This window comes from Rana temporaria, chromosome 2 (assembly GCF_905171775.1).
Source record: "Rana temporaria chromosome 2, aRanTem1.1, whole genome shotgun sequence".
In the NCBI taxonomy this organism is placed as follows: domain Eukaryota; kingdom Metazoa; phylum Chordata; class Amphibia; order Anura; family Ranidae; genus Rana; species Rana temporaria.
Window position 1 is genome coordinate 130457473 of NC_053490.1, and position 15674 is coordinate 130473146.

Below are 15674 nucleotides of genomic sequence, written 5' to 3' on the forward strand. Positions count from 1 at the left end.
TCTTGTGCATACTGTAAACGTGCAGCAATGTTTTTTTGGACAGCAGTGGCTTCCTCTGTGATATCCTCCCATGAAATCCATTCTTGTTTAGTGTTTTACGTATCGTAGATTCGCTAACAGGGATGTTAGCATATGCCAGAGACTTTTGTAAGTCTTTAGCTGACACTCTATGATTCTTCTTCACCTCATTGAGCAGTCTGCGCTGTGCTCGAGCAGTCATCTTTACAGGATGGCCACTCCTAGGGAGAGTAGCAGCAGTGCTGAACTTTCTCCATTTATAGACCATTTGTCTTACTGTGGACTGATGAACAGCAAGGCTTTTGGAGATACTTGTATAACCCTTTCCAGCTTTATGCAAGTCAACAATTCTTAATCGTAGGTCTTCCGAGAGCTGTCTATTGTTGTGACTTAGTTAAAGATTAGATCACATTTTATGACCAATTTGTGCAGAAATCCATATCATTCCAAAAGGGTTCACATACTTTTTATGGCAACTGTATATACTTTTACTGTAAACTTATGCAATAAAAAGTAAAAAAAAAAAAAAGGTACAAATAATTGAAGAAAAGTCTTATGGTAAATATGATTTATTTAACAGGTATGTGTATATGTGTGTGTGTGTGTGTGTGTGTATGTAATATATATATATAATGAGAGAGAGCTATATAGCTTTATATATAAAATATGAACACAAAACAAAGTTGGTACACCACCTATAATAACAATACATAAAGATTTACACAGATACAGAGAGTCTAAATGCTTTGTTCTCAACAGCTTTATGTATTTTTCTTCTTTTTAGGTGGCTAACTACATTCCACAGCTTGCCAAAGTCAGTCCTGACAAATGGGGAGTGTCACTTTGCACTGTAGATGGACAAAGGTGAGACAGTTGCTTCACGTTTACACAAAAACACGCTACCTTACATAGATATAGGCATTTAACTTTCAAGTTTTGTATTATAATAAAGTAAAATAGGATAACAACCGTTGGGCATCACAGTACCAGGCAACATAGTACAAAATGCAAATTTGCAGCATCATAAGATCAATCATCATAGATTAATTCCAGTCTAGAAATCTCATTTTTTTAAAAAAAAGCTCTACCACTAAAATGACACGTGGCAACAAATAGTGTGAAAAATCCGTGACTTTGAGTAACAGAAAACCTTATTAAAGAAAATAACATCTTAATATTATTTCACGCAGATGATACAAGTAGACAGCAGGTGTTGCGCTGAAATAAAATCACCAGCACTCGCATGCCAACATCACATAAACAGAAAGAGTAGAAAATAAATAAAACATGTATAATAAAAATACAAAGAAAAGAAAAAGGGGGAGAGGGAGCAAAGGGAGTCAGAGAGAGGGGGGAAAAAACTGAGAAAGAAGGGAGATCTAGGCAGAGAGGGGGCACAATGAAGGGGAAGTGGAACCCGTAGACATTGGCGACCTGAGAAAGAGGAACATGGAGATTATTTGTCCAAGGTTCCCAAGTGCATTCAAAGAGAAGCTGACATTCATTAACAAGTTATAGGTATTTAAAGAATACATCCAATAAATATGAGAAAGAATGGGAAGAGTGTGAGGCCTCGTACACACGATAGGTTAAACAGAGGACAACGGTCTGATGGACCGTTTTCATAAGTCAAAACCGATCGTGTGTGGGCCCCATAGGTTATTTAACCATCTGTTAAAAAAAAGCCAACTTGCTTTAAATTTAACCGATGGATTCCTAACCGATGGGGAAAAAAACGATCGTTAGTAGGCACAACCATCGGTTTAAAAATCCATGCATGCTCAGAATCAAGTCGACGCATGCTTGGAAGCATTGAATTTCTTTTTTTTTCAGCACATCGTTGTGTTTTACATCACCGCGTTCTGACACGATCGTTTTTTTTACCGATGGTGTGTAGGCGTGACGGACCATCAGTCAGCTTCATCGGTTAACCAATGACAACGGTCCATCAGACCGTTCTCATCGGATGGACTGATCGTGTGTACGCGGCTTCAGACTCAACTTCTGATGGTGGGGTGGCTCTTGACATCTAATGTAAGGGAAGGGGATGCACTGGACATCTAATCTTACAGATACAACCGGCCCTTTTGAAGGCAATCCTAATGCTGATGCGGCCCATGATGAAATTGAGTTTGACACCCTTGCTCTAAAGTATTGTATCTAAGGTTACTGTGGACATGTCTCGGGTCTATCCGTGCAGGGAAGGGGTTGCCCCATGTATTTGCTGTTTGTTTCATTCCAATGGAAATGAGAGCCTGGCATGTTGCTTGTATTCCTTCCTATTTCTTACATGTATACTATATTGTGTGTGTGTATATTTGAGCCCGAGATTCACTGTAATTGTAAGTTTGTAAGAGTGGACTCTGAAATTGTACTGTTCTTAGACTGTATGATTTAATGTTATTTAAATATATAAAAAAAAAAGAACACCATCCAAAATTTCAACTGGATTCAAAAGGTGACATTCATAGTTACATAGTTAGTCAGGTTGAAAAAAGACACAAGTCCATCCAGTTCAACCACAAAAAAAAAAAAAAAACACAGTACAATCCTATACACCCAACTCCATACCCACAGTTGATCCAGAGGAAGGCAAAAATGTTGATGATGTTCTTGCAGATTTTAGGAAAATTCAGAGTCCTGTGTGCAAATGTCACTGTACAAATTATTCTTCTGCCCAGGGAAGGGTTAGCACCCTTGTAGTTTTTTTTATTTTATTTACAGCTCCACAAGAGATGTGTACCAGCACTTCTTGTGTTTCTGGCGGCAAGTTATAGGAACTCTCCAAAAGCAACAAAGACTGAAAATATTTTATGGCAGAGTAGATGAAGTCTAGAACTCCTGCCAGATTTTTTTATTGCTGTCTGTGTTCCCTATGACAGATTTTACCTCACTTTCTGTCTGGTGAAACCATTGTCAGCAGGACAGGAAGTGATGGGAAATCTCTCTGAATAACAGTAAAAACCCATCAGGTGTTCTTATCCTTCCCCACTAAGTCAAAAACTAGAAAACGTTTTTGGCCTGCCATAACCCTTTAATACCTTTAACAAAAACCTCCATCGCCGCGTACGTGTTATTGAACTTTTTGACTCGTTATTGTCAAAGGGTAGAGAGAGAGAGACCACTACACTGTGCAAGACTACTATGTAGCCTTCCAAATAAAAAAAAAGTGCTAAGGCAGTCCTAGACCTTTCAGTTTATTCTATATGAACTTCACCTCTCCTTTATAGGATGAACTTCCTATATCACTATTTTCTGTGTCATGACACAGGGTACAATCTGGTTATCTTTCTGATCAAGAAATCAGTAGTGCTTCCTGTGCACAGATCCTGAAGTTATTACAGAGCTCCTGTCAGGTAATGATATCAGAGGTGATATATTCTGGCTGCAGAGGCACAAAATCCACTGCCATGAATGGAATAATGCGCTACCTGCTGCATGACCTTGTTGCAAAAGAAATTCACTGTAGAACTAAAAAACACTTACAATACATATGGCAATATTCAGCACTTTTTTCAAAAACCAATAAATAAATCAAGGTGTCATAACAGTTTAAATAGTTTCACAATTTTGATAGAAATTGTTAGTTATAGGCTGTATTGATCTGTTTGGTTATTTTTCGAGATTAAACAAGTGTTTAACTTCCCCATTGACTTTGATTACAAACTTTATAACAGGCTGCACCTAACTGGTTAAAAGCTGGAATATCTGGTCACTTATTAACAAAATTCTTGACTGTAGGTGGAATATACTGCAGGTCATATGACTGAAACACATGAACGATCTAGTGCACAACAGATGATTTAATGTATAGGTGATAGCCTAAGGGTAGCCAAAAAACACAAATAGAAAAATCAGCACAAGGGACCCACCGTTGGTATCATGTGTCCCTTGTGTTGATTCTTATTCTCATTCAATATGCACCCATAAATATCAAATAAGCGTTTTGCTTATTTTTTTGCATTAAATAGCTATTTGACAATTGAATGCCTATGTTATAAGGTGGTAAACCTCTTCATTTGTACTGCTGTTTATGTCACCTTTAGAACCATTTTGCCAAATACTATATATAAATTCCATAAAATTTGACATGCGGCAGATGGTTGCAGACACTTTGAGATTGAGCCTGTGTAGCTACTTATGCCCACATGTCAAACTTTGACATACAATTGTGTCTGTGCTGCCACAGCATGTGCATCCGCTTCTATGGGCTGCCTGAATGCAGCTCCAAGATGGATGCAGAGGCACCAGCCAGCGGCTAAACACAGAGGACGGGACTAATCACCTGACTGAATGTGCGCTAAACTGTTGTGAGAGGGGGACCACGTTAGCAGGTGGTAGGGGAACCTATGCTCTAATTCCCTTGTGTAGGGGAACAAACAGCTTCTACATAAAGGGAGCACAACTTCAAGTCCTTATTTTGGGTATGTTTCAGCTTGGTAAGCAGCAGAATGTTATACCATTTGATGGAAATGGTCTCCCTTTGTCTCTGTCTCTCTCACATCTACCTGCTCTCTCTATAAATCTAGTCATACACTAGCACTATTGCAGTAGAAAATTTTCATTTTTGGAAAGCTTTTTGATTTTCAAATGACTAGTGAGGTCAAATCTATGCTTGTATTCGACCAGAGGAAATTCAAAGGCGCAGGATGTAAAAATTTTCTCAAACAAACTGATTTTTACCAGTGTATGTGGCTTTTGTTTGGGAAATTCCATTCATACCAACAACAAATGCTAAAACTAGATGGGATTTTTCTTACGAATGGTCTTTTCAAAATCTACCTATATATGGCCATCTTGACTGTTAATGAAAAGACCCTTAATCCAGGTAAACAGAAGAGTTCAGGAGGAGCCGCTGTACTAACAATTCCCCGCTCAGCTATTGTGCTATTGTGCTCTGACATTGGAACGGCCCCCTTTCAGAACACACCGGTCAGCGCTCTCAGCCATTGGCTGCGAACGCTGATCAGATGCCGATTGGCAGACCTTTTCGGTCATGCCCCTTTGACAGAAGCCAGATGTTCAGCCAGCTTCTATCAGACTAATTGCCGTACACACTGGTTGAATGTTGGCCGGTTTCAATTGAACAGGCTGATACCTCCCATTATTCTGCACATGTGTACAGGGCTTTAGTCAAATTCCCCTTTCTCTCGCTTTCCCCCTTCTTTCTCCACCAGTTCCATCACCAACCTACACAGTATACATTATGCATATGGCTGAGAGCAGACTTAGATAGTTGAATTGCTAAACCGTGAAAATGAATTGTCTAATGGCATGACATAAAGCAACTAGTATTTTCAGAAGAATAGGTAATGACAGACACATTTTTTTTCTACGTACAGAATCTGATTCACAAATATCAATGGGTGGTGTATTCACACAGAAGTAAAACCTATGGACTAAGCCTTTAATACTGATAAGTTATACAACAATTAAGCACATCCCAAAATAAATAAATAGGTGCCAATGTGGTTATTTTATTTGCTACTTGACCTCACCATTTCTTTTCTCTACAAAAGGCACTCAGTGGGGGACACCAATATCCCATTATGCCTGCAGTCCTGTGTGAAGCCTCTTAAATATGCGATTGCTGTTACTGACCTTGGTACAGATTACGTCCATCAGCATGTGGACAAGGAGCCCAGTGGTCATCGGTTCAACAAGCTGCAACTGAACCAAGAAGGTGAGAGATTTAGGTTGTCCATACCTGAACGTAGTATTTCTGAGTCTAGATGGAATTGTTTATGGATTTATGTTATATGACATATTACATTTGGAACTATTTTTGTAAAAAAAAGCATAAAAGCAGTGATGATATGAAAAGTGTAATAAACTCAAATATAAATAAATTAGGCAGCGTTAATATTAAAGGAAAATAGTTCAAACATAAAATATATTGAAATATATTAAGTGCAAACGTGCAACAAACCAGTGCTTTTAAGTGAACTATTGGTCTTAAAGAACGAAAAGTAATTCATATAACCAAAAGTCCATAAATAAAAAATATTATTATATTAATCAGTCCATTCAGATAGAAATACATTTTGTAGTATTGTTCCAAAAAGTGCAATCGTGCAATGAAAAGATGGATCATACCAGAAAAAAAGGACCATAAATTATAATAGTCAAAAAAGCATGTGTCACAACAATATGGACCGGCATCCAGCATGTAGATAGGTGACGCTCAGCAGCAGGTTCCAGCATAGCAATAAGAGGAAAAATAAACTGCTATGGTGAAGCACGACTTGTGTTCTTGCAAATTTATTAAAAAATATTCACAGACAACCAAATATCACTAAATACAAGAAAGAACCCCAGCAGGCTGATGGATCCTAAGGGCCGGAACGTCATATGCTGATAGTATGGGCTTGGCCTTGGCTCGAATAGACGAAGAAGTCGTTCGCTAACGGCCAATGGTGCGTGATGATGCCAGAAACTAGCAACACCCTATGTGTTTTGTCACCAATGACGTTGTCAGAGGAAGGCTGTATGTAACCTTAGCAACTGATCAGATTTCATTTTGCTGTAGCAAGTCAGTAAAAGATTATTTGGGATTGGTTGCTGTGGGTTTCTTTATCTATGTAAATAACATGGACACATTATGCAGTACCTTACAAAAAGAAACCATTAACATTATTAATGGTCCTCAAAGGATCTTGTAAGTGTAGCGCCTGTGTACTTTTCAGTACAGGTGCTATGTTAAATTTAGTAGGATGAGAGAGTTATTTGCCCTCATCAGGGTTGATCTGTTTAAATTTTGGCTGTCGCCAGCCCCGAACTGTCCTGTGGGTCATTCTGTACTCTAGAGATGTAGTTCCATCTCTGGATGGCAGGTGGCGCCAGAGGGGTCCAGGCGGAGCCGCTCTTCCTCAGCAGCCAATCAGAGGAGCTTTTCCCTCGCGGGGCATGCTGGGGAGGGGTATTTCTGTGGCGGAGGCCGTGGTTCTTCGCGGGTTCCTTGTTCCGGGTGCGGCACCCACCTTTAGGGTGTGCGCACATCATGGGCCCCGGCGATATGGCCTACCAGGCCGGGGCGCACGTGCTATGCGGAGTTCCTGACTCTGGGCCCTCATGGCTCAGAGCAACTGAAGCTACAAAGGGGCCCAAGTGACTTACTGGGTCCTCACACTTTGAGAGAAAGATCCCAAGCTGGCTGTGCTGTTCAGTGGGGAGTCGGTCTGAGGTGAGCCCGGAGGCAGGTGATCCACTAGGGCTTGGACGAACCATCGGGGATCTGGGTGACCAAATACTGGCAGGTTGTATGATGCAAACTGTCAGTCGGTGGCCCAAAATTGTTGACTGGGAGGATTCGCTCTACTTTCATGTTCCTGAGTACTGGGCCTGTGGCAGAGACCCTTTACTAACTAAGAATCTAATAGAGTCAAGTCGGTGGCAGAGACTTGTTCCTTCCCAGCACTTCCGAGTGACACCCTGGCTGCCAGGTCTGTGAGAGGGACCTGTCCAGGGGCACTTTACCCACTCCGGCTGGAGTGGCGACGAAACAAACATAATTATTGGAGGCAGGACTGCTTCTTCTATCCATAGCCTGAATCTGCAAAGTTCACTCTTCTTCACCAACCTATTCCATCTACCTCGAGTTGACTGTTGGTCATGTTGGACCAGAAATAAAAGCATTAAAAACGTCAACTCGCTGTTTGGACATTCCTTCACTGCTCTCAGCATCACCATCAACCCTAGACACATCACAGAGGTAACATAATTATGCCGTCCCAAATCTAACCAGTGGCTCCTGAGGGGGTAGCGCTACATAAGGGTAGTTTTATGGAATGTTATCCAGTCTTCCTAGAACTCCTGAAATGAACTAGCAAATGTCCATAGCTGCTTACAAAAGGAAAGTTAGAGCACGCTTGGATATTTACATCCTCCTTCTCCCCTCTGGCTGCACATGTACAGTGACCCCTTGTATAAGACTTGTATAAGTTTATCTCTCAAGACTGGAGGCACATTTGGGGAGGCAAATACAACCAGCTGTGGGGGGAGTTATTGTAAGGAGAGTTAAGAAGGATGGGTAAGTATTTTAATGAAAGTACCTCTAGCCTTTTCGCCAATTTTTTCTGCCAAATTTACAGAAGCACACATGCATAAGGGCTGATGTGAATGTATTAAAAGAGGTTTACACTCCAGTGAGACGTAATTTGGTCCCTGTACAAATCATTAGTAAGACCTCATCTGGAATATGCAGTTCAGTTTTAAAAACAAGTTCACAGAAAGGATATTGGGGAACTACAGAAGGTACAAAGGAGGGAAACCAAGCTGATATGGGGAATGGCGGAGCTCAGCTATGAAGAAAGATTAGAGGAACAGAATTTATTCTCTCGTGAGAAGAGGCGACAAAGGGGAAAACATCATCACCATGTATAAATACATAAGTGAACCTGGTGTAGAATCATTTACTTTAAGATCATTACAATGGACAAGGAGACATTCTTTATGTCTGGAGGAAAAGGGATTTAACTTCCGCATATGGAAAGGTTGCTTAATAGTAAGAGCTGTGAAAAATTTGGAAAAGACTCCATCAAGAACTAGTTCTGGCCAGCCCAGTGCATTGTTTTAAAATGAGGCAGATGCATTCCTAAATGCACAAAATATAACTGGATATTACCTTGTATTAACACAAATAATAACACCAGATATTGTTAAACCAGGAAATATTCAAAATGACTTTTCCCCCGCTGGAGTAAATTGGACAATGCTTTACAGGTCTTTTTTGCCTTCCCCTGGATCGACTGTGGGTTTAGGATTCTGTATATGGAGCTTTTCTATTATTTTATTTATGTATATTTTTAGTTTATCAATATTTATTCTTACTTTTTTTTTTTTATTTAGATGCATGTGTTTTTTTTTGTAGGGGCAGATCCACAAAAGAATTACGCCGGCGTATCTTTTGATACGCCGCGTAATTTCAAATTTTGCGCATCGTATCTTTGTTTTGTATCTACAAAACAAGATCCGACGGCATCTCGGATCGATCCGACAGGCGTACGTCTTAGTATGCCGTCGAATCTTGGATGCAATTTTTCGGCGGCCGCTAGGTGGCGTTTCGGTCGAATTCCGCGTCGAGTATGCAAATTAGCTAGGTACGGCGATCCACAAACATACGTCCGGCCGGCGCATTTTTTTACGTCGTTTGCGTTCGGCTTTTTCCAGCGTATAGTTAAACCTGCTATATGGTGGCGTACTCAATGTTAAGTATGGCCGTCGTTCCCGCCTCGCATTTTGAATTTTTTACGTTGTTTGCGTAAGTCGTTAGCGAATAGGGATTTACGTAGAATGACGTCACCGTCATGAGCATTGGCTTGTTCCGGGTTAATTTCGAGCATGCGCACTGGGATACCCCCACGGACGGCGCATGCGCAGTTAAAAAAAAAACGTTGTTTACGCCAGGTCACGACGTATTTACATAAAACACGCCCCCATCAGAGATTTGAATGCCGCGCCATTACGCCGCCAAAGATGCACTACGCCGCCGTAACTTACGGCGCGAATTCTTTGAGGATTCGAAAAAAAAAAAGTTACGGCGGCGTAGTGTATCTTAGATACGCTGCGCCCAGCGGAGAGATGCACCGCAGTACGTGGATCTGGCCTGTAATGTTTTGTGAGAGGAAATTTAAACTGTTACATAGCACTGGTTGCTTTTGTGAATAACTCATTTAACATGCATGCATACATACATACAAAAGAAAATTTCCTTTTACAATCAAAAATCTAAATCATTTAAAATGAACTTTCCCTATTGTAATAGTATTGTATAAAAAAAACCTAACCCAAAATACAGTAAAATTTTGCTTGTTTCAAGAAAGAGGCATAAACAAGCAGCTTTCAGTACTTGAGACCCAGAAAGACATACACACACAATCTTCATCTATCCATTATGAATATGTTGTTTCTTGATTTTTATATTTATAATTATTGTTTTGAGCAATTTCAGTTCAGCATTTCTAGCAGTAAAGAATTTATGTGTTATAACATCTGCCTGCGTATTTACCAGTGAAATCATTTACTAGTGTAGTACTAACCAGCTACTGGTTCAGAATAAATGTCAGTACATTCTCATCTGCCGAAAACTAGCTTTGTGCTTGGGTGTTAAAATTACACATTTATTGGACATTTATGAAAAAGATTTATGGGATCAGCTGCTTTCACATGAGTGTAAAAGCATGTACATAACCTGGCCTTCTAATCACAGGAAATGTATACAGCCATCCATGGAAAGAGTTAACCATTTCGTGACCAAAGGCCATTGATGCTACTTGCCCAAGTCAAATTTTGAAGCTCCAATTAACTTGAAAATAATAAGACTAATTTGCATGCCTAATTATTTTTTTATAATTTTTCAAGGACATGTAAGGCTCATTTTGTACATTGTATTGATAAAAAGCACATCCTGTTTCTTTATGAAAATATGAAAAAATGTAATAAAAGTTTACATCTTTCTATTTTTTTATTTATTATACTTCTGTTATATTACAATTACAGTATTAAAAAGGTGTCACGCAGATGATACTGCAGCCTGAAGGTTGCAGTGTAGGCTGAAAGCTTTTTTGATGCTTGATCCATTTCATACTTGATCCATTTCAATCGGGCTTTCGTCCCGGACACGGGACGGAAACAGCATTGCTCAAAATATGGGACGACGCTCTCGAGGCCGCAGACGAAGGAGAATCTTGTCTTCTGGTTCTGTTGGATCTAAGCGCAGCCTTCGACACCGTAGACCACAAGCTACTATTGACTCGGCTAGCTGAAGTAGCCAAAGTCGCAGAAGGCAATTTATCTTGGTTCTACTCTTTTTTGGACAACCGATCGCAAATAGTGAAGTTAGGACCTTTCACTTCTGAGAAACGCACATTATCGTGCGGAGTCCCTCAAGGATCGCCTCTGTCGCCGGTGCTATTCAACATCTATCTCCATCTATCTCCGTCCTCTTTTTGAAATCATTAGCAGCCAAAAACTGCTTTATCATTCATATGCAGATGACACGCAACTCTATTTCCGCATTTGCAATAAAAAGGATCACCACCTCAATCTAGAGACATGCCTCTCTTTGATAGAGAACTGGATGACAAAGAGTTATCTTAAACTTAACGGAGCAAAAACAGAACTTCTCCTGTTTCATGCCAAGCGTATGAAACAACCTGCAACAACTTGGACCCCCCCGCCCATTCTGGGTAAAACATCACCCCTAGCGCCAAAGTCAAAAGTCTCGGGGTCATCTTCGACTCCTACATGACAATGGCCGCACAAATAGGGTCAGTAGTCAGCGGATCTCACCATCTGCTGCGCCTACTACGCAGACTTACTCCTTTCATTCCCAAAGAAGATATAGCAGTCGTGGTGGGAACAATTGTAAACTCCAGATTGGACTATGCAAATGCCCTTTACCTAGGACTCCCCAAGTACCAAATTGCAAGTCGTTCAAAATACGGCCGCCAGACTTGTGACTGGGGAAAAAAACCCTGGGAATCAATCTCGCCTTCACTGAGAACCCTTCATTGGTTGCCAGTAAAAGACAGAATTGCTTTTAAAGCACTCTGTCTAACGCATAGATGTATCCATGGGAATGCTCCCCATTATCTATGCGAAAAAATAAAAGCTCATAATCCCAATCGCGTTCTGCGATCCACCAATCAAAATCGACTCCAGATACCGAAAGCCAACTACAAATCCAAAGGAGATAGAAGATTTGCGGTCCAGGGTCCCAGACTATGGAACGCTTTACCAACCAGCATTCGGTTGGAGGGGAACCACTTAGCATTCAGGAGAAAGATCAAAACTCATCTCTTTTGATATCAAAGGAGACAGGAACAACAAGCGCCCAGAGGCGATTTAGTTTGCATGTGCCGCGCTATATAAGTTTTCATTTATCCATTCATTCATTCATTCATTCATTCAGTGAAGCCACTTGCCTGCATGAGATTATGATGTCATAGCTGACTTTGTAATCACATGATCAGGAACCACTCTGACAGCTGGGATTAAGAGCCAGGAGGCATATCTATGGCATAGGGCATCATAGGTGACTTTTGTACATTTATTTACTTATTATGGCACGGGTAAAAAATACAGGCAGTCTCCAAGTTACGAACACAATAAGGACTGTATGTTTGTCGTAAGTCGAAGTTGTTCGTAAGTCGCAACACTGCATTTGTAAGTGTAACTATTGGTCGGAACACTGCATTCTTACGTGTAATGTCCTCCTGTGCAAGGATGTGGGATGTTTTGGGCGCTTGTTATGTTATCTGGGGCTCTTCTGGCCATGCAGTACATGTAGTACTGCAGTGTGGGATGTGTCCGGAGGTGCTCGGAGGTATCCAGGTGCAGTGTGGAGCACAAGTGGCTGGCATTTGAGGCAGTTCGTAAGTAGGAGTCATTCGTAACTTGGGTTTTCGTAACACGGGGACTGCCTGTACAATTTTAATAACATTTTATATTTAAGATAAATATTAAATATTTGAACATGTCATGTAATAATTGTTTAATTGTAATTATTGAAAAGGTGGAGCTCTGTTTTCATTGATTGGACTGAAAAATGCACTGGATTATACTTGCACTACTTGTAAAAGCACACTGCGCCAAACAGCATGGTACTGCAGTACAATGCAAATTGGTGCCCACAAATGCACTGCATTTGGGATGCTATTAACAATACAATGGCACCCACATGCAGATCACAAGGGCAGTGTGAACACCTGTGGTGTGGGAAACACGCACAAAATGCACCTATCCCACATCGTGTTCTGGTGTGAACTGGCCCTTAACCCCCTGGCGGTATTCCCGAGTCTGACTCGGGGTGAGATTTTCATACCAAAAGCGGTAACCCCGAGTCAGACTCGGGCTTGCCTCGCTGCAGCAGCAGACAAAGTTACTTACCTTGTCCCTGGATCCAGCGATGCCACCGCGCTGTGTGAGCAAGCGGGACCTCGCTAGATTCACACAGTGTCCTCCTGTGCCGCCGATCTACGTTCCCTGCGACGTTACGACGCACGGGAGCGGAGAACGGCGCCAAATTCAAAAACGTAAACAAACACATTACATACAGTATACTGTAATCTTATAGATTACAGTACTGTATGTAAAAAATACACACCCCCTTGTCCCTAGTGGTCTGCCCAGTGCCCAGTACATGTTCTTTTATATAATAAAAACTGTTCTTTCTGCCTGCAAACTGTAGATTGTCCATAGCAACCAAAAGTGTCCCTTTATGTCAAAAATGGTTTTAGAGCAGCTAGAAAACAGCGATAATAAATTATAATCACTTGCAGAATTGTGCGATAGCGATTTGTGGGGAAATTTGTCATAAAAAAATAAAAGTAATGACAGCGACAATTTTGCAACTGAGCAAATTTCAGTGATTTTGAGTTGACTACATTATTGAATAATTTTTATTATAATTATATTATTATTTATAATTCTTTATTATATTATAATTTATAATTTTGTTTTTAAAAAAATGTCATACCCGGGATGCCGACTAGTCTCTTGTTTGGTCAGATTTAAGTGAGTTATTCCTAAAAATTACAGACCTACAGTATAAAATGCCAAATTTCCTTGCAAATAATGGTACCGCTTTCAGCACCTTTTTTCTGAAATAATCATACCACCAGGGAGGTTAATCATAAGCTAGAAACGTGCAATTCATTTCGGTCCGAATGTAAATATGGATGAAATTTTGGTTACATACATCTGAATCCAAATGAAATAGAAATGAATTTCATAAAAAATTGTTGAAATTCGTTTAGTTTATTTGTTTTCTAACTAATTCCAAATTATTGTAATTATTCAAATTCTGTGTGAAGACTAGCTGGTTGTTAAGGAGCAGCCACGTCCTTAACAAACGATGACTCATCAGCTGTCAGCGGGGTTCCCCACTGAGAGCTGAAATGTAAACCAAAGAATGCCGGCAATAAAAAATGCAGAAAAAAACAGTTTGGGGTTCCCCCAATCCATATCAAAATCTGGTATGGATTCTAAGGGGAAACCTTGCCAAAATTAAAACCCCCAGGCAGTTTTTTTTCTGACTTTTCTATTTCTGGCATTCTTTTGTTTACATTTTAGCTCACAAAGGGGAAGCTCAGTGACAGCATATGAGTCAGCGGTTGTTAACACTTCAGCCCCGGAGAATTTGGCTGTCAAATGACCAGGCCACTTTTTATGATTCTGCACTGCGTCGATTTGACTGACAATTGCACGGACTTGCGACGTGGCTCCCAAACAAAATTTACGTCCTTTTTTTCCCCCACAAATAGAGCTTTCTTTTGGTGGTATTTGTTCACCTTTGCGATTTTTATTTCTTGTGCTATAAACAAAAATAGAGCGACAATTTTGAAAAAAAAGCTATATTTTTACTTTTTGCTATAATAAATATCGCCCAAAAATATATAAAAAAATTATTTTTGTCCTCAGTTTTGGCGGATACGTATTCTTTGACATATTTTTGGTAAAAAAAAATCGCAATAAGCATTTAATGATTGATATTCTTTTTTTACTAGTAATGGCGGCGATCAACGATTTTTATCATGACTGCGACATTATGGAGGACACATCGGACACTTTTGACGCTATTTTGGGACCATTGTCATTTATACAGCGATCAGTGCTATAAAAATGCACTGTTTACTGTGTAAATTACACTGGCAGGGAAGAAGTTAACCAGTAGGGGACGAGGAAGGGGTTAAGTGTGTCTTAGGGAGTGATTCTAACTGTGTGGGGGCTGAGCTACATGTGACACGACACCGATCACTGCTCCTGATGACAGGGAGCAAAAGATCAGTGTCCTGTCATAAGGCAGAACAGGCATCCCCCCCCGTTTTGTTGCTCCATGACATGATCGCGAGACATTGGTGGACATAGAGTCCACAGGGTCCCGTGGTACGGTCAGAGCTCACGGCAGGGGCGCACGCGCATGGCACGAAATTCAAAGCAACGTATATATGTGTGTGTATGTATATATAATATACGTTGCTTTGCGCAGCCATGTCATTCTGCCAACGTAAATGTTCGTGAGCTGGTCGGCAAGTGGTTAAGGACACAGCGACTGGCTTCCCTATCGGCTCCTTAGCGGTCAATAATTGTTCAACCGGTCCGAATTCGAATCGCTCTGAAAATTTGGAATTCGTTCGAAAATTAATAAACAAAATTAAATTAAACAAAATTAAACTAAACAAATTCCAGAACGAATCAACAAAACAAAGTCTAAAATGTTAACATATTTACATATTTATTTATATTTGATAGATAAACCCCACAACCCAATGGTAAATGCCGGAGCAATTGTTGTTGCATCATTGATTAAAGTGAGTATGAATCCAGGTTACAGTTTGTAACAAAGCAAATGTATGTGTTCATTTGATAAAGCTCTATATGGGGAATGTCTAATTTGCCCTTTATTACATGTAGATTTTTTACTAGCCTAGGGCTTATTTACACTTCTGCATGTTGCTAGCATGCTGAATGTGAATTTGGATGGTAATACATTGAGAACTCCATAGTAGCCCTTAAAGTCTATAGAGCTTTGTTAATTGCGGTGATAAGTAGGGTTGTCCCGATACCACTTTTTTAAGACCAAGTACAAGTACCGATACTTTTTTTTCAAGTACTTGCCGATACCGAATACCGATACATTTTTTATGTCATGTGAC

The 15674-nt window shown here is 40.3% G+C and overlaps 1 protein-coding gene across 1 annotated transcript in view; it reads left to right on the forward strand.

Moving 5' to 3' along the window:
* Nucleotides 1–15674, forward strand: part of GLS2 (glutaminase 2) — a 129198-nt gene that overhangs the window by 59283 nt on the left and 54241 nt on the right. The window contains exons 5-7 of the mRNA XM_040339347.1: nt 803–882; nt 5538–5701; nt 15271–15329. Coding sequence (XP_040195281.1) covers nt 803–882; nt 5538–5701; nt 15271–15329 — 303 coding nt within the window. The remainder of the gene's footprint in view (nt 1–802; nt 883–5537; nt 5702–15270; nt 15330–15674) is intronic.